Here is a 24953-nt window from a genome sequence, read left to right on the forward strand (position 1 = left end):
CTTTCTTTTACAAGAAGATAGCCAAAGATGTGAGAGAGGAAAATACTCAGTGAGATCTGGTTTGCTTAATCACAGCTCCTTATTGTGATTTGCAAGAACTGAACAGAACTGAAGTGCCTGGGGGATCTGAAATGACAGAGAGAGAAATATCTGTGGGATGCTAACTCTGGAAGTGACTTAACAGCATCTGAAAAAATAGTCTTTGACATAAGCATCTGCAAAACAAAAATGCCAACAGCCCACAAAGATGGCCTGATGTTTTTATTATTTTTTTGTTTTGTTTTGTTTTATTTCATTTTCCGCCTTGTGACTTTCTAACTTGATAAAGCTCTTTGGATACAAATTAACTTTCTCCAAGTGCTGTTTGTTACAGTTTCACTTAGCTTCAGGGGTTGCATAACAGACTGGAAGTTGGCTTGTTTCAGCGAAATAAGCCAAGAAATAAGCAGTAAATAAATCCTATCCTAGGTAGACTAAGAACCTGGTTATAAACACTACCACCTAGTTTTGAAAGGGACAAGACAGGTATACTTTAGAGCCTTGACAGAACTTAATCAATTTTCAAGTCACATCAAACTCTTCCAGCACAAAAAAAGTCTTGAATGTGTGTGCTCTTGCTATTGTTGTGTTGGAATGTGGAGAAGGTTTTTTGTTGTTATTGATGAGATTTCTTGCTTCAAAGCAAATTAAATGGGAAATGGTCATCATAGTTCATAAGATCATATGTCCAGCTGTTTAACTAAATTGCTGTTCCAAATACAGGGACTAAATTCAAGAGAGCAAGACAGCACCTGTATTGGAAAAGAAGCTGCTTTTTTTTTTTTTTTTTTTTAGTAATGCTTAAGGACAAAGCCTGTATAAGGCCATTTGGAGTTTATTTCTCTTCTTCCCGTTTGAAGATCAATACATTTCTCTTGGAGCAGGGAAGGCATAATTCCTTCTCTTAGGAATGAAGATGAAGACCAAGAACCGGATCTGTACTTTGAGGAAGAAGGGAGATCATTATTTGTTTTGTCCAAAATACAGCTGAGTTCTCAGGTCTGAGAATCATCCCACTGACCCAGTGCCTTATTCCTGGAGTGTCAGTGGTGTTGGTATGTAAGGTACCGTCACATACGGTCAATACAGTTAACTTCACTCTGTAAAGTTAAGCAGGATTTCTTTAACATGGAAAGGAGGAATGGGAGTTACTCATGGGAGGAGAGGGGAGAGCATCGTGAGTCCAGGTCATCTGTAGGAAGGGAAAAAGAAGTTTCCTGGTGTTTTATAACACTCAGGTACCTCTTTTTACCATATCCTTGATTTCACTCAAATACAAAAAAATGTAGGCGTGCTAACAGATTAACCCCAAACCCACAACTAGAGCTTCCTGGGGCAGAATAAGACCATAGAGAGTTAAGCTGAGACAATGTACGACTTTGTTCAAACTTTCCTTTGGTTCTGTCTGTGACAACCTTATTAGATGGGGTTGTTCTGAGTCAGTATATTAATTCTTCTCACAGTTCTCAGGAATTAAACACAATAAGCACCCAGTTAAACCAGTAACATTGTGGTCAGCCCATAAACAGCCTCTTTACTGGGAATGTTGCGTAAAGGATGGAACTGTGCAGTCCTGCTCCAGATAAACAAAAGCTCAGCAGCTGTCCTGCACAGGACTTCTCGACAAAAAAACAGAATACAAAGTGCTACTATTCCTCAACTGTATAATGCTGAAGGCGTGATGATGATATTTCATGTAAAGGAGGGAAGCCAAAAGAGAAGGGTATGGTTATACATAAATAACAAGTTCAAGCTCATAGCAAAACTCTCCTTCCTTCCCTTTTCCTTCCTTCCTTTTCCTTCCTTCCTTCTTCTCTTCCTTCCTCCCTTCCTCCTCCTCCTTCCCTTCCTTTCCTTCTTTTCCTCCTTCCTTTTCGCCCCTTTTCTACTTATATCAGCCTCTGTTTTTTATGCATTTCTTAATTGTCTTTCTGTAGTATGGCTGTGCAAAAGTATGGAAGAGAAAACATAGGCTTATCTTGAATGTGTAGGATCAGCTGGATTCCTTGGTATTCTACAGCTCATTACTCCAGATACTGCTACATACTGCTCAAAGAGAGAATGCCAAAAACTTCATCACTATGAATTCAGTAACTTTAAATGAACATTTTTTCTTTTCTCATTGTTGTGAGCAGAAAAACTGGACGCCATCAAAGAAAATACAGCAAAGGAGGAGGGTAATAAGATGAGAGAGGATAGGGTTTTTCCAGCACACAGAAGGTAAGGAGGAATAGGAGAAGACAGCATTGGCACCTATTTTCTAACCAGCCTGGCTGTTTCCATGTCAATGGTTTTCAGACTGAGTTGATTAGAACAGCTGGTCTTGTTCTGATCTCTTCTGCATCTAAGAGAGGCTGTTGTTTTTGTGGCAGCCTTGGCATGGGTATTTACAAAATCCCTATTTGTAACTCTGTGTTTTTTGGCACATGTCTCTTAATTCCATGGGAGCAGTATGTCCTAGAGAACTGTGGATGTTATTTTGTGCCAGCTTCCAGGAAGAAACATCAGGAAGGCCCTCATGCGTCTTTCTGATGAGGAAAGCAAACTATAACAGAATCCCAGAAGCCTCTGCTGTATCAGCTCCCTAGGATTTCTCAATTGTAGATAAGCATAATTATGCAGTGGTGTGCTTTGAACTGAAAAATGCTATGACACTCTCAAAGAACTGTGAGATGTCCTAAGCCAGTCTGTTATACCTCACATATGCCCTGAAGTTGAACAGTGAATCTCTGTCCTTGTGGTAGTTTCTTTAAAGGAGTGCCCATGTTGCTCACTAGTAACAAATGCAAAGAGGGATGAGGTTCTGCTCTTGCAAGAAGTATACAAAACAACCAGCACGTCTTTGCAGACTTTAACAGTTATTTTGTGCTCAGTTGGCAGAAAGCTGGACATGGAGGCTTTCCCTTGCTTGCCCTAGACTAGGCATTCCTGCAGTTTTTCCTAACTGCAGTCCCACCACAAGCCCTGTCTGTGTTCCAGCCCCATGTGAGGACAGTATCAGGTCTTCCACTTTGCCCTGGTTTTTGTTCAGGCGTGTAGTCCAAAGTTTCAGAAAGATATTGAGAAACTCTTAACAGATGCCTAGTTTGGACAATGAGGCAATCATGATTCAGTGTGGCACATCCATCCAGTTCACATGCTGTGCTCTCTCCTGAGACTTTGTAATTATTGTTATTATTTCATTATTAACATATCTTTAAAACTTTGTTCAGTGCTTATCTGAAGCATGAATAGCACTGGAAGTAGTCCAGCACTTTGCATTTTCGTATTGTTCTGCGATAGGCTCAGAGAGGATGCTGGCACATGGACTGGACTCTACCCTTCAATTGCCTGTGTTGGTGTAATGCTCCTTGGCCAGCACACGGACTTTTACAAACGACACAGTGCAGAGTCTCTTGAGGAAAGCTAGTTAATCTCTGAATGTGCAAGAGAGCTGAATGAGACCTGTAAGGCGATAAGTGTGAATCCAGCAAAATCTTGAAACAAATAAACGGCTAAATAAGACATGGCTAATCTAGGCTCCCTGTAAGTCAGAAAGGACGGAAGCAGCAGGACGGGTAGGAAATTTCTTTCTTTGAAATTTGGACTACAGAATTACTCTGTGCCAAACACAAGTGAGTGTCTGCATAATGTCTGGAAGACAATTGAAAGAGCAGTAGCAAGAGTTTCTGTGGATCCTAAAATTGCCTTGAGTAACTGTCTTGAGCTTCACAAGAGTGACAGTGGTCTCTGCAGCTAGATGCAGATAAGTATTATTTTGCCATGGTACAATATCACATACAACTTCAGTTAAAATGCAAAGGCATGACACTGTGCAGCATCACAGCCTAAATATACAAACCTCAAACCTTTAATTCTTTACTGAGTACTAGTACTAGCTGCTCAGAAAAGCAAAGAAATCAAATCTCCAGCTGCTGTCTCAGATGTGCAAAAAACCTTACTCTTCATGACCTATGACATGACATGACATGACATGACATGTTTGTATCCCAGTGAAGTTAAAATGGAATCATCTCTTACACAGATCCTCTTATTCCATTATGTTTATTTTACAATTTCATTTAATTCTGGACAAGTGTTTCTGTCAACCAGCAGTAGCTACTTCTGAGAGTAAGAGGTTGCCTTGAAAGCTGATTTTATTTTAATGAGATATGCCTATATTTGTACAATCTGATAAAACTGGAAAAATACATGGCTTCAAGTAGGCAAAGACATTTCACAGAATCACAGAACGTTAAGGATTGGAAGGGGCCTTGAAAGATCATCTAGTCCAATCCCCCTGCCAGAGCAGGATTACCTAGATCATGTCGCACAGGAATGCGTCCAGGCGGGTTTTGAATGTCTCCAGAGAAGGAGACTCCACAACCTCTCTGGGCAGCCTGTTCCAGTGTTCAGTCACTCTCACCGTAAAGAAGTTTTTCCTCATATTTATGTGGAACCTCCTGTGTTCCAGCTTGCACCCATTGCCCCTTGTCCTGTCAAGGGATGTCACTGAGAAGAGCCTGGCTCCATCCTCATGACACTTGCCCTTTACATATTTATAAACATTAATGAGGTCACCCCTCAGTCTCCTCTAAGCTAAAGAGACCCAGCTCTCTCAGCCTCTCCTCATAAGGGAGATGTTCCACTCCCTTAATCATCTTTGTGGCTCTGCGCTGGACTCTCTCTAGCAGTTCCCTGTCCTTCTTGAACTGAGGGGCCCAGAACTGGACACAATATTCCAGATGTGGCCTCACTGAGGCAGAGTAGAGGGGGAGGAGAACCTCTCTTGACCTGCTAACCACACCCCTTCTAATACACCCCAGGATGCCATTGGCCTTCTCAACTTTTTTTTTTATTTCATTTCTTAACTTTCCTGATACGCTCGGCCCTGCCATATTCAACTGAATTACAGATGTAAGTCAAGCTTAACATAGTCTTTAAGTAAAATAAAATAACTATAGAACCAGACCCTTCACTGTAGGTAGGAACATTTACTGGAGAAAGATATTCGAGATCTTGCGGGTTTTTTTAATGTTGATTAAGCAAATTATAATTTTTGCCTCTTTCTGAGGTTGTAACAAATTTTGATCTTTATTCACTTTACATCTAATTATTTTTTTTTTGCAATTGAGCGTAATTGAACAATTACTACATTTAATATGGAGCTAAAATACTTTCTGTATTTCAGCCTCCATTATCACTTGCTGTTCAATTAAATTCAGGAAATCCTTTAATTACAGTTATTCCAGTTCTACAGGGAGAAGTGATACTTCATAAAGCTACTGTAAAAATAAACATCAAGCTTGCTTCTGCATCTTTTGAAAACTGAAATTAAAAACAGGATTTTGCCTTATCTTCTCTATTGTTTTGATCTGTGTATATGTTACCTTGACATCACACTGATGAGAATGGTTTCAGAATAGATATTTGGCCACATCACAGGTCATTCAAGTCTGTGTTTCTTTTCACATGGCTTCAGCTTTGGGAAGAAAATAAAAAAAACCACCAATGTTGCATTAAGTTTTCGTGTTAGTTTCTGTCCAGCCTGAAGACTGAATAAAGTCTAAATGCTGAAGACTGAATTGGACAGAGGAAGGTGTTTTGCTACAAAACGAAGATTTAAGTATAACCTGACTAAACATCTGAATCTGTGCCAGCACATGTAACTATGTCTTGAAATAATGGCTGATACAAGCAATTACAAGGCCCAGATAGTCACACAAGTACTGCACAGGTCAAACACTAAAGGATTAAGACTGTGCAGAGACTTCATAATGGTTTTGCAACCATTAGTTGCAAATGCAAATATCCCTGGCACAACAATTTGGTAATGGAAAATAAAATTATTTAAACTGGAAGAGTTATCACAGAAGGAACACGGTGCATAAAGGTGTAAGTTTTACTCTAACAGCTACAGCAATACAACGGCTGCACAGTTCTAAGGTTAAGAGCAATGAAGGTCATTTAGGGAAACGTGTCTTTTGGAAGAGTAGCTGACATGATGTGGGGAAGAAGATCCATGGAAATTTTGGGCACCTGAGCCCTCCTTTCATTGTGAAACAGGTTCAGAACAAGTGCCTCATGTTCAGCTTGGCAATGGCGACCACACTCTGCAGACCCATCGCCCAGAGGAGGCAGACAGTGGGCCACCGGACGTTTCGCCATAAGGCCCCTTGTCTGTGAAACACCTGGAGTGTTGGGGAAAGTATTATGGGCTGGAAAACTGAAATATTGCTTTCTCATGCCCCATAGAACTAGAACATGTGGTTCCCATGCCCATCTTCTGACAATGTTTTACAGATTTTACTCGAGACTCGGGCAGGACTGCGGTTGAAGTCATCATTTCCACCAGAAATATTCCCCAGCTGAAGATAACCACGTTTCCTGGTCCTCTGCCTGTCACTGCTGGGACACGTACCCCGTGTGCGAGTCCTTCAACGCCTGCGTTTCCCACCAGGCAGCCCGGCGGCCAGAGCCCGCCTGCAGGCCTCGGGCTCTGCACCTGCCTTGTGGGGAGCCGAGGCGAGGGTGCGGGAAGAAGGAAAATAAAGGCTGTCAGTGCAGGTTTTGCCCTTGCTGCTGAGGGACGCGGGGCTCGCACGAGCCGCCCGGGGCCGCTGCCCCAGGGGAGACGTGGGTGGCAACAGCTCGCTCCCTCCGCCCGCCCGCCCGGCTGAGGGGGGGGAGCGCACTACAACTCCCGGCGTCCCGGCGTGCAGCGCCGCCCCTGCGGCCGCTCTGATTGGCTGCTGCTCCCGCTCCCCCGCCCGCCACCCGCGTGACGGTGCGAGGCTGGCGGCGGCGCCGAAGCCCCCCGCGTGCTGGGCGCCGGCGAGCCCCATGGCGGCGGCGGTGGCGTGGGGACGGCGCAGCGGTGCCGCGCTCTTGCGGGGGGCGCTCGGGGCAGCCCCGGGCCGCGCCTGCAGCACCGGGGCGCCCGTGAGGGCTCCCTCCGCCGCGTCTCAGGTGAGGCGGGCGCGGGGCACGGAGGGGTCCGGCCGGGGAGGGTGGTGAGGACGGCCGGTGCGGGGCCGCGAGGTGAATGGAGGATTTGGGGCCGAAGGTGGTCGCAGAGTCGGCGGCCAGTAACGGGCGGGTGCCGCTGCCGGGGGGAGGCGTGCGGCCGCCGGAGGGAGCAGTTGGGATTTTGAGTCCCGGGCCGGTCCCTTGCACTTAAATTAAGAAAACGTAGTTTGTGGAGGGGCTCTGGTGATAGCCCGGGCGTCGCCTGGCGGGGTTCCCGAGGGGAGCTGGGGTCTGAGAGTTCCCCCGCCCTGAGCGCCTGCCCCGCAGGGCCGCCGCGGGTGGGCTCCGCTGGGGCGGGCGTGCGGGCGGCACCGGAACGCTGCCGCGTGCTTTCTATAGAAATACAAAATTGTGCAGCCTGTCCCAGACTGGCAGGTAATTTGTATGGTGAACATGGTTTGATTATATGAGGCGGGGGTGGGGGGGAGAGTCGGCAAAGCATGTAGTAATATGCAATTCTATGTCCTTACTTTATTGAAATGTCACCCTTCCTTTGAAAGTAAGTAGGTCATTCAGTCTGTTGGATTGAACCAGTTCTGTGTCCCTTCCCACTCAAAAAAGATATTACACAACGGCATTTGCTCTGCCCAGGTCAAAATCAAGTGGCTTGGCAGCTTTTCAGCTTTGCGATGAAGTTGTTCTGTCGCTGGCATGAAATCCACACAGGTGTAGTCCAGATCCAGCTCCTCCTGGGTTAACTTTCAGTCCCCCAGATGGATTTGGTCTCTTGGTGTCCAAATGCAGGAGAAAAAGCTGCACAGAAAGGCAAAGGTTCTGTAACTGTCCAGCAGAAACAGGGCATGACATGCAGAGTAATCCCATCTGGGACATGATTTATTGATTTACTTGCAATTGCGTGGCTGGCTTTAACAAGCAGAAAATAAGCTAAAGCTACTAGTGACAGTTTTTGTGTCACCAGAACTGAATGCATTCACTACCGCTTACTTATTTACAGAAAGTCAAATAGATTTGTGGGTTGCTTTATTGAATGCTTGGCTGGGGAATCTAGAAAGGTTATTGAGTTTCTTTTGTGTTTTCTAAACCATGTACTTTTTTATAAATTATGATCAGAATTACTTTTAACTGCTTTCTATAGATCGACTAGTTCTAACATACATTCAGGAATACTTTTGAAAGAGCTTGATTACAACATCCATCTCTGAAATCCCTACTCCCTTAGGGGACGAAAACCACAGTGGTTGGAAGAACGGGATGGGTGATTTGTGTGTGTGGCATTGAAACTGTGACAAGTGTACTGGGTTACTGGCTGATACCCTGCAGGGCCTGAGAAGCAAGCCAATGCAAAAGCAAAGACAGTGCAAACTTAGCAACTGTACAGTGATAATGTGTTCATTGCTCGTTTCTGTTCTCCGTCTGTCCTGGGATTCACCTGTAGAGAGGAGCAATTAGCGGGGGGACACTGAAACGTGCTTTCAGATGACAGAATGCTCAAACATTCAAAACAATAGTGAATACTGCTTGACTGTCTTCTGGGTTGAATCTGAAAATGTTCATGGGTTCTGTTTAGTTTCATGAGATTTCATTTGGGTGCGGGGGGTGCAAAGGGGAGAAGAAAGAGCTAGACTCTCTGTATTTCATCCCCTTTTAAAATGGTCCTTCCAGCTGTGGAAGGAAGAACTTTGTAATGCAGGAGCTTTGGGAGACAACTGAAAGGCTGTGTCCAAGGCCATCCATTCTAAGTCTTTAGGTTAGGTTACAAACGTGGGGTCGATACAGCTGCTGTATTGGTATTGTGCGGTGAACTTATGTTCAACATACGGCCTTTTTAGCCTATTCCTACGTGCTGTTTTTTGAGACAGTGAGAGAATGTGTGCATGCTATCCATTCTGTATCCTGCATTTGCTACTTGTAATAACACTTTGTATGAATGCTTGGTAAGTGACTCCCCCCGGGAGAAACAGTAGTTTTTATTCATGGTTTGAATGTCCATCAAGTCCTTCTAATGTTCTGTATATGAAATACATGGTAAAAATGGATATAGTTATAGAAGTGAAGTGATATTGACCAGCTAACCTGACTGGGCAAATCTGAAGCTGTGAACATTTAGGTCAGTTTTGAAGGTGAAATCAGATATACCTGGGAAGCTGATAGTAAATTGTTTGTAAATAAAACCCAGAACTTAATCAGATTATTATTGGACTGGCTAGTCCACATGTTTGAGCATGTTTGTATCTAGTGTTTAAGATACAGTTGTCAGTCTCGGAGATGTGACTGCCATGTTGCACAGGGTAGAGTCCCTTTTTCTAAGACTAGATATGGGCAGGTAGCAACAGGCACTCTCAAAGCAGCGTTTTCATGCTTGTTTGGTTGTGTACAAGTATTTCTTGACTAATTCACAGTTAACAAAGGAAAGCCTGATGCCACCTTACTATCTTGTACACATGATGATACATATCCAAATTATATTCTTGAATTAAAAAAAAATCATATAGGTTACATATTTCTACTACAAAACTGTGTATTTTCCAGTACAATAGACAAAGGAATTTGTACTTTTTTTTTTTTTTTAATTGTAAGCTGGAAGTTTACATGCAAAAACACCGGCTTTTTGAAACAAAGAGGGAAGATGAGAGGACTTTTTTAAGATAGTGAGGCTTGAGAGCAATAACATTAAGGAAATTAGAAATCTTTTTTTTTTTATAATCCTGCTCTAGATGTATCATTTCCAGTAAAGGTCTTAAGCATCCTGATACAAAGTTTCATTGCAGTTTCCTCCATCTGTTCCGGTAGATCTTGTAATTCAAACATAACATAACCACCTGAAATTTTCTGTGGCCTCAATGAAGTCTTCACCACTGGGATAAAGGGGAGAGCCCAGCTTGTCTAGAAAAGACCTCATATGGCCGTAATTCTTGGCCAGTCATGTCTGAAACTCTTGTGTCCTGACACTCCATTTTGTGGGTAGCGGTCAAAGTCCGTGAGCAGTGCGCTCTGTGTCAGTAAGCAGAACTGTAGCCTGCTGTTTGGGGTCAACTGTTGGGCAGCAGCTGCGGAGGCCTCTGAAAAACATTTGTCTTGGACTTCTCAGCTCAGACCTCATTCTGGCACTCGGCCTACTTAGACCCATTTCAGCCTCTGTGGTTGTCTAATTTCCAGGTTGAACAAGGACACTATGTCACCACTTCCCTACGGCTAGGATATTAAAGGTGAGGCATGAAACTGAAGAGCTTTTGCTGAGTTGTGTCCATGATGCTGGCGCAGCAGTGTTAGGTACTACAGTGGGGCTGCAGCGCGGACGCATAGACCCAACAGGACTGCAGGAGCTGAAGGAGTCAGAGGGTGCAGGAGCAAGGCTAACAGTGTCATAACTACACAGGCTGTGGTGATCCCCGAGGCCTGTGCAGAAGAAATGTTTGCAAGCATTACTGTTTCATGTGTACAAATGTCACCGGGGGTAAGGTGAAGGTGGAAAGCTAGAGCAAGTATAGTACTCGATCTTCAGCTTGATAAATAGAGAAAAGTTCAGTTCTCTTCCCCCCTGTGTTTAACTGAGCCTTTCCAGTATCTGTCAGTTTGTGGTGTTCCTGGTGGTTATTATACCTCTGGTGACAGCTTCCAATTTTGCTGCATTGTTAGAAGAGCTCTCCTGGAAATCATAGGTGAATTGGCAGGTCTGAAGGGTTGACAGCTTGTCAAAATATAGGTGCTAAGTCCAGTCATCTAAACCCTCATTCTTTAGTATAGAACATGGGATTGACAGCCTGGAGAGTGAAGGTGTTTTTTCACGGATCAGATAAAGCACACTGTGTGACAGGGCATACTCCTCTGATGTGCAGAAGTGTCTCCTGTCAACTATGGAGAGAGGGGAGCTGGGACCTGGGGATTATAACCATCCCTTTTAAGTGAAAAAGTTTTGTGGTTGGGCATTGATATGTTAAAATACCAACAGCCACACATCTTTTCCAACTGCAGGGAACTGAATAACCCTTTCCCTGTAGACTGGGAACTGTACCAGGCAGTGTTTGCTTTCTCCCTGCTCTGATAGCTCTCAAGCGATGGGCTGCAAGTGACTAGGTCTAACCTCATCCTATTCTTCCCCCTCAGAAAATCCTGCCTACACAACTACCTGAGAGAGTGCTTCATCCTTGCCCTGAGTTACCAGGAAGGCAGCTGAGTTTCCATCTCTGATATTTGGCCTTCCCCATGGAACTGATAAAAATGTGAGCAGTGCTGGGTGCAGTGGCAGTTTTGGTAATACAGGATCCACTCCCAGTGGAGCACAAGCTGATGCTACTGAACTCCTCCTGGGTGTCTCCTAATTCCTCCTTGCTGACATCAAACTGGACAGAAACTGAACTAACAGCTTAAAAATTCCATCTCCAGTCACTGTTTCCTCCCAGACAAAGTCACCTCTGTGAACAACAAGAAGTTCATGGAAAGAAGCTCTAGTAGCTCTGGAAAACTTTTTTTCTTTTCCCTATCCCAACACGCACTATTTTGCAGCAAGAGAGCAAAAGTTAGTTATTTCCAACAGGAACTTTAAAGTATATTGACACCAACTGTCTGCTGAGTGCCTGTTCTTTAAATGCTGCTTCTTGACAATTCACTTTAGAATAATTAATAAAGGGCAGTTTTATTCCTCCAGTAAGTCCTCTTACTTTAGTTACCTTGCCTGTAACAGCCATGCAGGTGGATGGCAGACTGGGAACAGAACCGCTGTCTCCTGCATCCCACTCCAGTGGTGGCTCCTTCCTGAAAGTAGGAAATTACTTTAAGCATATTATTGTCCTTGCAAAGAAAGTATACAGTTTTGGCATCCATTAGATACAATCATTAAAGTCTCCCTCTCTTGCCTCCCTTCAGTCAGGGAAGACAACTTTTCCCTTCTTTTCCTCCCTGTAATGCGCACTCTAAACCGAGGAGGCAGGAGGTTTGTAGTGTTCTGTCTTCAAGTGGAGTGGGTAAGGAAGCCTGCTCCTGAAAAAGGTGCAAAAATGAGTTACTGAGAAAGAAACAGGAGAGGAGTGCTCCTACAAGAAGGGCTAAAATAATTTTAATAAGCATGGGAGTGCTTTCCTTCTCAAATGTGAACACATTTCAAAAAAAATAGGAAGGAGAACGTCAGAAATCCAACCAGGCCAGAAAGCAGAGCTGTTTTTGTTGCAAATGTTCTGATAAAATAATCAAGATTTGATCATATAGAAGAGTCAGGTTTGAAATAAGTAACCATAGGCACTGTTAAGTTTGAAACAGGCAACCATAGGTAGCTGTTAGGTTTGAAATAGATAACCAGAGAAACCTCACCCGGAAGTTACTGGAGTTTTCTATGTTTTGCTTAAGAAACTAAGGAGACCGTCACAGACACCAGTTATGCTGCTTGGAAACCCACTTACCCTTTGCATCCTGATTTGAATATCAGAGGTAGTTTCCAATCAAGAGAGTAGAACTAACCAATGATGGTTTTACAATAACAATATTGATAAGGTTAAAATTAATGGAACCAATCGTTGTAAAGGTTAAATTTAAGAGCAAGCATACTATGCATTTTTATGTAAAAGAACTTATGTTGAAGTTGGCAGTACAGTTTAGTCTGTTCAGGGGTGAGTTTTCTAATTGGGGAAGAAGCAGAAATGAAGTGTGAATATTTAGCTGGGCTCTTTGACTTAACCCTGTTTGTATTCTGAGAAACTCTCGCAGTAAGTGCAACAGAGCCAGGGTTTCTCACAAAGTGAGCTCCCAGCTTGGGGATTTCCTGGGGAAAGTAAAGCTGTGCGGAGTTTGCAAACAACCCACAGGTGCCCAGGCTGGAGCATTTCCCCGGGGGGATTAAAAAAAAAATGATTTTTTTCTTCTGTACGCATTGGAGAAGAGAGAGATGCGGGAATGTGTGTAAGCGTGAGCAGTGCGCCTGGCTGCGGACGGGACGGTTTTTACAGCTCTCGTCACTGACGCCTTTGGTGCCGCCGGGAGGGAAGGCCAGGCCTGGGGAGGGCTGGCCCTGTGCCCCTTATCCCTCTGCTGTTGTGGCCGTTTCAAAACAGAAAGAGATTTCTTTCTTCCAGCAGAAATGTAATTACGTGGAAACTAGTACTGCTGTTTTATCAGGGGTAAATAGACACTTTGTGCACTTTGAAATCTGCCACTTTGTGTCACCTTTATCTTCTCTAACCCCCCCTCCACTGCCAGGGATGTTTTTACAGATCATCTTATCTAACCACAAAGCTTTTTGAATAAAGAAGTGTAGTGGATTGTTTAAAGGCTGATGGAAAGATCGTGCTGCCAAGAAAGACTGCTCCTGTTTAGAAGTTTAGCAGCAGCCGTGGTGTTAGCGCAGCTGGAATCAAAATTGCTGCAGCTGCTGATGGCTGAAGTTGGGCCTCTCCCCAGATAACCTTTGCTGTCAGGCTGATCTGGTCACTGAGGGTGTCCTCTCCACCCACCCCCAAATCTTTCTTACAAATGCTTTCAGAATAAAATGTTTTGAGGAAGCATACCTGGGTCGTTCAGCATTTCAGCTGACCATTTCCAGGCTTCTTGCTAGGGCTGTTTGGAAATACTGTGCAGGATTAACTACTATGGTTACTACTAGTGATGACCAGAGCCAGGGAGATGATGGCCGTGGCTACATGTGTTTCTGCCCAGTCCCTTGGCTTCGTCCCATACATACACCTTTTAGTATATCTGGAGATTTCGCAGGTGTATTTTTCACTAGATGGAAATCATTATTTTTGCTGGGTTAAGCAGATTGAATATTAGCTAATGTGTCATTTTGTCAAGTTCCTCATTCTACATCTCAAATTTATGTCAAAACTTTATTTAATCCTTTGCCTGCTGCAGCCTATCAAGACTAGTGAGCATGATTTTGACTTGAGGCACAATTCTGGAGCTGATTATTTTCCCTCTCACTTTTTTAACTTTGTGAACACCACATATCCAGAAATGGTTTTGTATGTGCTTTTTCACTGCAGATGAAGTTCACGGCATGTCCAGGAGTCCTTTAGCTTTCTTCCAGTTTTCTTAGCTGGCTATTAAGTGTCTGTATGTGGTTAACTAACAAGGGCACAGTGAAGGTAGTTCCTTTAACTGTTTTCATTCTGTTTTCTCTCTTTTCTGATGTTATGCAGGTGGCCTCTGTCAGAATTATTAAATTGGCCTTCTATGCAATGTTAATTTAACTGTGATATAGTAGATGAAAAGACACCAGACTTGGCCTAGGATTTGGATGATGTTGTTTGTGGATGTTTGTATGTAGTGCCTGAACCAAATATCCACCAGCTGATTAAAGTATGTTGGTAAACTTTTGCTTTTCTGCAGTACTGTGATAAGAGGTGGTTCAGTTACTGTATATTTCACTTAAGGTATTGAAATATTTTCCAAAAGCAGCAGAGTGGTTTCAGCTGTGCTTTACAGGTGTAGAAAAATAGACATATAACATGGTAATTTGAAAGTCATGAGCTAAAGGCAGTGGGACTCCCTGTGTTCAGACCTTGCTATAACCAACAGTGTTCTGGTGTTGATGGTAGTGATGTTTTAAAGGTGCTTGGTATAAAATTGAACTGTATTGGTTTCCAGTAGCAGCTACTAATTTGGGATATTTCATTTGATGCTTAAAGTGATCAGCCCTCATTCTGGCTGGAATATGTTACACTATGCTTTAAAAACAACCCAAAATTGCAAATAGAAATCCCTTTTAATATTAACTTAATGACAGTTAATAAAGACATTATTAAAATTCTGAATCTTTTTATGCAGGCTTGAACAGATGGAGTGTTCAGGATCATACATTTCTCTTCCAGTCCCACTGTGCCCTGTATCATTTATCATCTTTTAACTGAGACAAGCTTTTTGGAAGTATTCTGTTGTATGGATTTGGGCAAGAAGACCTTATTGGAGATGTTCTTGAAACAGACATCATGAAACATAATTGTACACAGCAGTAATTTGGTTTTGCTATTGTTGTCTTGCACATAAAAGTTGTTAGGGCCACAAACAGAGATGCAGTGTTCCGTCAACTTTTAGTTCTCTTGCACTGAAGTGCAGGGAGGGATCCTTCTATATGATCTCATTTATCTGAGGGCTGTAGTGAGATTGGGTGGTCCTGGATCGTTGATTCTGGAAAGTGGAGACACGCAATTGAAAAAAGCTGCCTCCTATGCTGCACAAAAAGCCTGAAGCACGTGTGGCAAAGAGGCTGTAGCTTAAAATGCACAGGGAAAATTTCAGTACAGCTCCATGGAATTAAGGAGGGTGTGAAACTTAATCAATAAATGGCCAGTTTTGACCTTAAAGGCAAGTCATGGATTTTTCTTGTGCAGCTGTCCCTGTAGGGAAAAATGGAATAATAATTATCAGTTGAGTTCAAAGTTAATATTTATACAGCAAGTTAATAGGATAACTATTCAAATATTGAGCACTTGCTTGTTTTCATTACAGGAATTGCAAAGCTCAGGAAGAGGACGCTTTCTACTGGAACATGCTGCTCCCTTCTCTGCTTTTTTGACGGACAGCTTTGGGCGTCAGCACAACTACTTGCGAATTTCTTTGACTGAGAAATGCAACCTCAGATGTAAGCGTCTGTTTGCTTTCTTGCGCAAAGCTCTTATGCACCATATTGTGCAAAGGCCAAGAATTGAGTTAGGGTACTTACTGCTGTGTTGGCCCTGTGCTGTTTCTTGTCTTTACAAAGCAATGGTAAAGGATAGATAGAGACTGATTTGGGGCTGAGCTGCTGGTGGGATGTGGAAGCAGGAGCAGGCCTAGGGATCTGCCAAAGACAGGTAGGACTGACAGGTCTTTCATCAGACTTGATGTGATTTGGATGATGGTGCTTGTGGAGGTTTGTATGCCATACCCAAAGTGTGTGCTAAGCATGAAAGCTCATACCTAGGCATTCCCACAATTACATCTGCAAAGTTTGTGGCAATGTCCCAGTGCTTGCCACTTCAGTTTGGTGTCTCTGTTTGAATGCAGGTTAGATAGAAATAAGATTAGCTTTTCCTTCAAAGTGGATCCATTCTAATTTTGAGACCCATCAAATGAGTCTTGGATTTTTGTCTGAAGGAAAACAGGAAATTGTTAGGAGATTGCTTGTAAGATTTGGTGTATGATCTTATCTGTATTTCAGAAAAGCAGAGTCATTTGACATCCATTAAAGACAGTTGCACTTGGTTCATTTTGCCCATCAATATTAGATTAACTGCTGCTGGTTACTTTTTTTCCCATGTATTTCTGTATTCTTTGTTTCATCAGGTCAGTATTGTATGCCAGAGGAAGGTGTTCAGCTGACCCCTAAATCAGAGCTACTTACTGCTCAGGAGATAATCACCCTAGCCAGGCTGTTTGTGAAAGAAGGTGTAGAGAAGATCCGACTGACAGGAGGAGAGCCACTTATTCGTCCCGATGTGGTTGATATTGTGGGTGAGTTCCTAATAAATACCGTGTGTTTCAAAGTGACTCGCTGTATGTAGATCGAAGAACTACGCTTATAACTATCAACTAATAGAGTCCAGCAACCGGAAGAATAATTAGACATTAAGTGACGGCGCTTTTTCCTCAACATTGTGAAATGCAAGATGGTTCCTTTCAGAAAACTTCCAGTTCTGCTCTCCTTCTTGGATGGAACTTATATCTCTTCATATTATGACAGCTGAACTTAGCATTGTCTTCATATTCAACATCTACTAGGATAGCTTGCAATAATGCAGGTGAAAAGTCAAGAATTGATGTGACCAGGTCCTCGCTGGGGTGGAACAGTTGATATGTGCTTACAGACAAAACAGGTCTTTTGGATTTTTGGAGGGTTTTGTTTTTTGTGGTTTTGTTTTCTTTCCTTGATAACAGATGTCACTCGCTTGTCTGTATTTAATAAGGAATGGTGGAAATGCCTGTGTTTGTACAGTTATTGCTGAAGACTAGTACTTCAATGGAAGATAAATTTCTGGGTAATTTTTAGAAGTCTATCTCCTTCCATTGATATTGTGTTGACTGACTGTGCCTGTCTTTTTCCCTTGAGCCAGGTGCTTTTTTTCCCTGTCCAAAGTCTCGTATGGTATGAAAATTACAATAGCTTTCTGTAGTGGCAATGTATTAGATTAAGGCTATGTAGGTAGGTGCACTTTGTTGTATTGCAGGCAGCTGAACTTCTCTGTTTCTGCACGCATACTCTTATAAGTTCTGAAGATAAGAAAGGGTTAATATGGAAGATGAAGCTCTTGAAAGTAGAGTAACTGTCTGCTGATACGCTGAGTTTTGCAGAAAACCATTGGTCTCTGCTCCTACTCTGTTTTGTTCAGGATTTGGAAGACCTTTACGATCTTCTCCAAGGGAAGCAGCAGAGCGGTGTAGAATGTAGATCTGGCCTGTTTATAGGCGGAAAAGGTATGGCTAGAGCAAACTGGCTTGGGTCTCCTTGAACCTTGATTGTGAGGAGTCCTGAAACTGCACTAACTTCATCTTTTTGGAACTCTGGAATTCTCTAGGGCATTTTGCCCATGCATGATAGGTTATTTTTTATTTAGGATTGAGAGAGCTATGTGCGTTTCAGGAGACCTGTTTCTTTCAAGACGGCATTCCCCATTTCTAGTAATAATAGATATAATTATTTTGCTGTCTTTTGCCAGCCAAAAGGGGAGCAGATTTATAAAATAGTCTGTATTTTAAAATACAATAAAGCTTTACAGTTCAGCATATAGTATTGGCATGAAAAGGAGTTGAAATCAACAACATCATCTTTTTCTTTCCTAGTGTACGTACCTTTTTGATTTATCTGCAGGAGCTGATGGCTTGTTATACTGAACACAGCTACTCTGATGTGGGTGTAAGTGAGTAGCCAGGTCATTGCAAAATAATTATTGCATTGCTGCAATTCTGAAGTATTGATAGTGGAAGGATAGAAAGCTTTTTGTTTGTTTGTTTTACTGCAGCGATAGAATTCTCAAAGGTTTATTTCTGTGGCTGAAAGTGGGAGATGGATCTTTCTGAACCACTGGGCTTTCATTATTCTGCTTGTGTTCTTGTTCACAGCTGAACTTTGACAGATTCATAGTGATCATTTTAATGGATGACGAGAGTAGTGATCTTGGGGTAAAGGTAATGGATGTCAAGATGATTGTCCTGTTGCATTAGTTCATTCTGTCATGAATTTGTATTAGCCTGGCTGTTTATTTCTATGCATATTGAAAACTGGCAAATAAGTTTATAAACACTTTTTGTCTTCTCAGGCTTTGATGTTACTTTGTGGTGCACAAGTTTGGGATTAAGACAAAAGTCTCAAAACTAAATAGATCACGTGTAACAACTATGGAAAAACTCATTGAAGGGAAAACAAGCCCAAAATGTCTTCTGCGGAATTTGAGTTAGGTACCTTTATTGAAGCCATCTTAGCACAATGTACTGGTATGGGCTGGGATAGAGTTAGTCTGGATTTCTAGATGGTTTATAGAAGCTGTCTACAATATACCAGGTGCTGAATAGGATTGAGATTTAAGATAGTTTTGTTTTCAGCAAACCTTTCTCTTAACCATAAATGGTCTGTGAAAAAGCAGTAAAGCTCAAAAATATTAATGCTGGATTCCTATTACTGTATTTTTCTAATACTCAAGTTCAAACATTTTGTTGTTTCAATGAACAAAAGTGATTTGAAGCTACTGTTGGAGACTATGTTATTCAGAGACCTGCTACAGTGTTTTAGGTTATTTCAAATCTTCTTTTAATGCATACACATACATGAACTATGACTTAGCAGCTAACAATTGCTGAAAGCTAAATCATGTCCTGGGGACTGCTGAAAACATACCTTTGAGACTTTTCTGAAGCAGCTGATTGTGAAATATAAAATCCATCTCCTTTGGGATACTCAAAGTTTAAATTAGCACCAGATATAAACTGTGTGATAGCTGTTCATTATTAGTAGTCGGAGAAATACTCATCTCCACTGACCAACTAACTTTCCATGGGGTGAGGATGGACCATTGGATGGCTTTTTATAGCAACATACACATTTCAAGAGTGAAGTGGTGCAGGGTAGACTTGTTAATTCATGTACTGGGAGATACACATACCTTTCTGGACTCGATCAGAAGTGCTATTGAGGTAAAGACTGGAGGAGAGTATGTAAGAAACTTGTCTATTTAAGAAGATGCTCCTGATCCTAAAGGAAAAAGTAAATGTAAAAGGGTTTACTTGATGGCTTGAGCCTAACATAGAAGTTTTTACAGCATCTGTTCTGTTTCCTTTTCCACTTGATAGTTTTATCAGTTGCCTTTGCTTGTGCTGGTTGTTGCTAAAGTAGTGACCGAAGGTCAGTAAACAGACTTAGTACAGGTACAAGGTGAGTTACAAAGTTACGAAATTTCTTTAATCCCTTTTGAATTTAGAGGCCAATAAGCCAAGAAACCAAGCAACTGCAAATGTGCAACTTCTTAGCTTGCACAAATAAGGCAGAGTATACTAACTGGTCCTTTTTAACTTGTTGGTCTTAGTGTTTAAGTCTCCGTCTCTAATTTCTCACAGTTGGCTTCTATCCAATTTGTTGTTACAGGTGGTTCCACCTATTAGTGTGTTTCCGGTGCCTTGTCCTGTATCTTGTCCTGTCTGATGAGGAAGATACATTGATAGCAGCTGCTGCCTGCACTAGCTGACCTAATCAGCTGGTGCTACTTTTTTTTAATTTTTCCATTTTAGGCTGCAGCATGGCTTTGGTTTTATTCAATGCCTTCATGCGTTTTACATTTCTAGCAATGATGCCTGTATGTCAGCTAGTCTTTTTTTCTCTGTTGTGAGGAGGTTGAGCATTTTGTGTGTTCTGAGGCTGTAAATAAAAGTAGTGGTGTTCCTGTGCTATCCTCTGGGTCAGTGTGTATCTTATGCTCTCACAAAGACTAGGCTGCTAGTGGTAGCTAGTGTTAAGTAATTTTTGGCAAACTTAGGCCAATAGAACTCATCCCCTAGGAAAAGGTTATTCCTGGTCAGGAATTTTGAGAGATGAATGCCAGAAAAATCTAGTTCTTGTTAAACATTGATCATTCGTTACAGCCTCAGGTTCCAAATGCGTTTACAGGGCTCCTAATCATGTTACATAATGCTGCTGCTGTAAGCTTCAGCATCTTTGGTGTGACACGGCTTGTCCCATTACAGAGTTTTGTGTGCAGCTTAGGGTGAATATTTTGAGAATAGCTGGGAAATGAGATAAAGCAGAAGTAAAGCCCTTATCAACATGAACAAATAGAGGTAAACAGAGAGGGAAGAAGGGACTATGAAATATTTGTGCTGTAATTAAAGCTGCCTCAAGAGTAAGGGTTCTTCAAATATTTCTCAACTAATTAGGGTGGAGACTATGAGAGAAGGGAAAATAAGGAAAGAAAAATGACTTTGCCGTGGCTCTGCTTCTGCAAGTGATTTATGAGGGTTTTTTCCTATTTGTTATTGTACTGATAACTGGAGGTTTGAAAGCCTGCCCTCTGGAGATCTGGTATGCTGAGGATTTCTGCATTTGGCTTGTGAGGAGGCAGCTATTTTCTAAGTCTTAATCTCATTAGGTTAACTGTTTCTTATGTGGTTTTCTTTTGTTAGCCATTTTTTAGTATCTTGCATAAGCCCTCTTCAATTAACTGGGCCGCCACTGTGGGTGATGAAAATATTTCAGTTGTCAAGTGCAAGTGTTTTGTCCCTTGGATGTTGTTGCCTTGGATTCTCTGTAATGGTCTAATATGTTGACCTTTTTCTGTTTAGTTAGGAGTATATGTGGTATTTCTTTCAGCAGTTTAAAGTCCCTGCTGCTGGCAGCGACCTCTGGGTTAGAACTGGTTTTTGGTAAAGCACAGTAGGATAAATGTTGCTAGGTAAACACAGCTAGTTCAGGTGTCAGATGTGAAAGAGATGGCTTGCTGCTTATTACTATTGTGGAACAGAGTTCAGTTTGCAAAGCTGAATTGAGGAAAAGAAGGTAAACAAAATCAGAGGCCTTCTTCCAATGATAAGGTAGCTATTTACTCTAAGAAATGGAGAACAAAATGTGCATTTTCAGTGTTCTTTTAACCCATTTTGCTTGCAATAAACTGCTGTCTTTCATACCTTTTGAAATGGATTTGTGCTAAAATGGGTCTCTTAAACCAATACAGCTGGAAGAAGGCTGAAGCACTGAACTGTCAATGTTTTCCTCACACCCTCAGTGATATTTTTTTGTTTGTTTCACAAATCTTCTTTTGGGTTTTCTGTGTAATTTACAGTTGAATAACTTCTTTTAAAGTGTTCTTTTTACTTTTTGTTTTTGTAGGTCAACTGTACAAGCTAGAAAGGCTGAAAACCATTGCTGTCACAACCAACGGGATCAACTTAACCAGATTGCTGCCCCGACTGAAGGAGGCAGGACTGAATGCCATTAACATTAGTCTGGATACTTTGGTCCCAGCTAAATTTGAGTTCATTGTCCGGAGGAAAGGTACAGGCTTGTCTTCAAAGGCAACTGTATTAATACTTGCAGTAGTTTTGTGAGTTGTTTTGTGTGTCTTTCATACTCAAGTTACTTTGGGAGGGGAATGAATTGCTATCCTTCTGAGGCTAGGAAAAGTAGTCTGAACTAGCTTATTTGATAGTGACTCTTTTTCCTTCTTTCCACAACCCTTAGGCAGGTAGAGCCCCTTTAGTTGGAGCTGGTGGAGTAGAAGATGCTCAGCTCAGCACCATCAGTGGGACTGTGACTACAGCTGCCAGTAACTGGCTGATTACTGGTTAGTCATGGATTTCAAGAGGACTCTCCAAACCTTGTGTTGGTCTCGTGTGCTGCTTTTCTTTAATACTGTTCAAAAAAACAGATGTTCCTGCTATAGCAGCTGGGGACTAAGATGCCACAAGAACTGAACTTGTCACGAGTAGCAGCAGTTTCTGGAAGTTATATTTGAGGCATGCTACCAGTGGTCTCACTTGTGATTAGTGATGTTCCTTACCTCCACTACTTTTTAATAGGAATAAACATAAACCGTGCCTGAGGTCATTTGAGGAGGGGTGCTAGTTTTGTAATCTCTGTCCAATTGAGCTTGTAATTCCGAAGTTTCAAAAATGTTTGGATGATGCCCAGTGTTACAGACTCTTCTTTAAATGAATCCTAAAGCTCATCATGAAGCTCAATTTCATGCTTGGGCTTCCTTCTCACCTAAAACTGATTTGGTCTTGTGTAATTCTATTTCTGTCCAGTCATGTAACTTTGGCAGTCTGTGAACTTCTAATTCAGACAAAACCTCCACGTAGCCACTAGATGGTGCAACAGTGTAAGATAAATGTAGGGCAAGGGAGGTAGAAATCTGGGATGCTGTGAGAAGTAATTCCAAAGTTTGAACAACTCCACTATCAAATCAGAGTTCTGCTGGGGAGGTGCAGAAAGATGTCCTTGTCTAAGGTCTCTCTGGGAGCACTTATTCAGGTTTCTACATCATGGTGCAGAAATCTATTCCTGTCATAAATCTGACTGGAGCATTATCCTTCCAGCACAGGCTATTGCGTTAATCTGGTTGTGTCATGGCACAGTTGGCTCCCAGAGAAGTACCTGAGAGTATCTGATCACAAGCAGGTGTTGACTATGCTCTGTCCTTCTGCTCTCAGCATTTGAATATTACCTGGTTTGTGACATTCACTGGAAACAAGCCCGCCCTTTGCTACTGAAGGGGCAAACCCAATCCTCCAGCTTCCTGAATTATATGGCTACAGCTCTTCATATCTGATTGGACGCTGTTAGGAATGTGCTGCTTATAAAGTAAACTAAAAGTTATTGGAGGGTGAGGGTAATTTTTAATTATGTAAATGTTCTCTTCCTCTCTTCCCCCTTTAAAGAAAAAAAGGTCTTTAAACACAAAGAGAGAAATTGCTCATCTGAATAGCATAGGGAATGAATAGAGCAGTTTCTATAACTCAGTGTTTTTAAGGAGGAGAATAAAGTGTCCAAATTGTAGATAACTTTTTTTAAGTGGAGATCAGGTAAAAATAGTAATACTGAGTTGGGTTCTTTTCTTTAAGAGACGAAATTATGTAAAAATACTTTTTTGTTGGTTTTGAGGGTTTTTTATTTAATAGGAGATTTCCAAGTATGGAATGAGCAGAGAATAAAGTGCCTGCCCTACTGTGCTACCCTGTCTCCTGTGGCAGTTCCAGGGGTGTGACAAGATATAGCTCTATTAAGGTGAGAGGGATTCCTGGTCTCCAACAGGCTGGTAACTTCTGTAGAAAGTAAAGGTGGCATCTGATTATGGAGCAAACCAGGAACTCAAGAAACTTGGAATCAATTTTTCTGCTGCTCTGGAAACTCATTCTAGGGTTTTCAGAAAAGGCTGGAATTTTGTATCTTTGGTGCAAATGACCTGCATTACACCTGCTTTTGTTCCCAAATGGTTGGGATAGAAGGAATGACTGTGAGATGATCAGAGATTTCACTAATGAATGAAAGCACATTAGAGGACCATAATATTTCTACTTCTCCTCATCTACCACATCCTAAGTGATGAACATATGAAAAGTACATTCTTGCAAGTAGCCGGTCTAACCTGTTTCGCAGCCTGTCCCTTCTTTTTTGTTCAGTACAAGGAAAATGAGATAATATTGTACTGTAATTGAATCATTAAACATTGGCTTGAAGCCTATTTGTAAGGATTAAATGTTGGGAGGTGTTGTCCTACATGGGATTGTTCTGGATGTGTCTAAGGTTATTTGTGCTTTAAAATTGGCTAAAGTTATGATTTCACAAGAAATCTAAAATGATGAAAATATTGAAATTTTTCATTGGGTGGGAGAGAAGGGTTGTCATTTTGAAATGTCAAACAAAAACTTAGACAACTTCTGAGCCTTGACAATATTTCCTGACACAATGACATCTAATATTAATTTCTGCTGTAACATTTTGAAATGCTTTGGTTTTGTTGTTTTTGTTGTTCCATTACCACACAAGGACTTTGATCTAGAAGGGATGTTTCAATGAATGTGGCAATACAAATGAACTCCTAACAGTTTTTCATAAAGAAAAAACAGAACACAGTTAACATCACAATATGAAATGCAGTTACAGATATTTATTTTTTTACTGTAACAAGTTTTTATTTTAAATAATCACCCTGCCCACAAAATCTTTTAGTGAAAGCAAGTTCATAGTTGTTATTAATCAGAATAGCTTACTTTTTTTTTGTTTGTAGATATTTTTGATAGCTATTCTAAACCACGCTCTTGTGCTAGCATGGCAGGAGGTAAGAGGCAGAACTGGGAAGGACATTGAGTTAGATGCATTGCAAGCTGTAATCCTGCTCCATACCTGTACAGCGAGATGAGCCCAAGCATGCGAGTATTCAAACATGCAGAGTTTTTGATCTGCTGCTCACTGATCATTGCTTCCTGGCCTTTTTAGTTAAGTTCAGTTTCACCTTTCTGCAATCCTGAAGTCACACAAGGATTTCTGAACTGTTGCAGCGCTTTTTGATCCCATTGGTGGCTCTGGGATGTACTTACAGCAGTGTATCTTTCTCTCTGTTGCCACATTCAGCCTGCGAACTTGTTTAATTGGAATGAAAGCTACCACCAGTGTTGCAAACTTCCTGGGTGCATGCAAAACAAGTAGGTGGAGAAGGGTGACAAGTCAGAACTTCAAACAGTTGCTTGCAAGAGTTATTTCGCTGTATTCTCCTTGCTCTTCACCTCTCTTTTTGCAGCCAGGAGTAGCATTAGGACCGGCTTATAAAATGGGTTAGCATCTTCTGCTTTCCTGTGTCCATGCCTTATAATGCCTTTACAAGCCAGAAAGTAGTTCACTGAAAGTTTTGTGCATCTCCCTTTTTTTCTGATCTTGAACACATCCAATATTAAGTATGCACAGAATATTATTGACTTATTGCTCATTTCTGGTAAAGCACCTACAGATTAATGAACGTATGATCTCTCCCCTAGAGAATCTTGATTTCCAGTAGATAAGAGAT

General features: G+C 41.8%; 1 protein-coding gene across 1 annotated transcript in view; it reads left to right on the forward strand.

Annotated features, from left to right (window-relative positions):
- Positions 1–6844: 6844 nt before the first annotated feature.
- The window catches only part of MOCS1 (molybdenum cofactor synthesis 1), a 32258-nt gene continuing 14149 nt past the window's right edge, over positions 6845–24953 (forward strand). Inside the window, 4 exon segments of the mRNA XM_068405402.1 lie at positions 6845–6987; positions 15442–15574; positions 16258–16425; positions 21281–21445. Coding sequence (XP_068261503.1) covers positions 6862–6987; positions 15442–15574; positions 16258–16425; positions 21281–21445 — 592 coding nt within the window. The 5' untranslated portion in view covers positions 6845–6861.

This window comes from Nyctibius grandis, chromosome 1 (assembly GCF_013368605.1).
Source record: "Nyctibius grandis isolate bNycGra1 chromosome 1, bNycGra1.pri, whole genome shotgun sequence".
NCBI classification, from domain to species: Eukaryota; Metazoa; Chordata; class Aves; order Nyctibiiformes; family Nyctibiidae; genus Nyctibius; species Nyctibius grandis.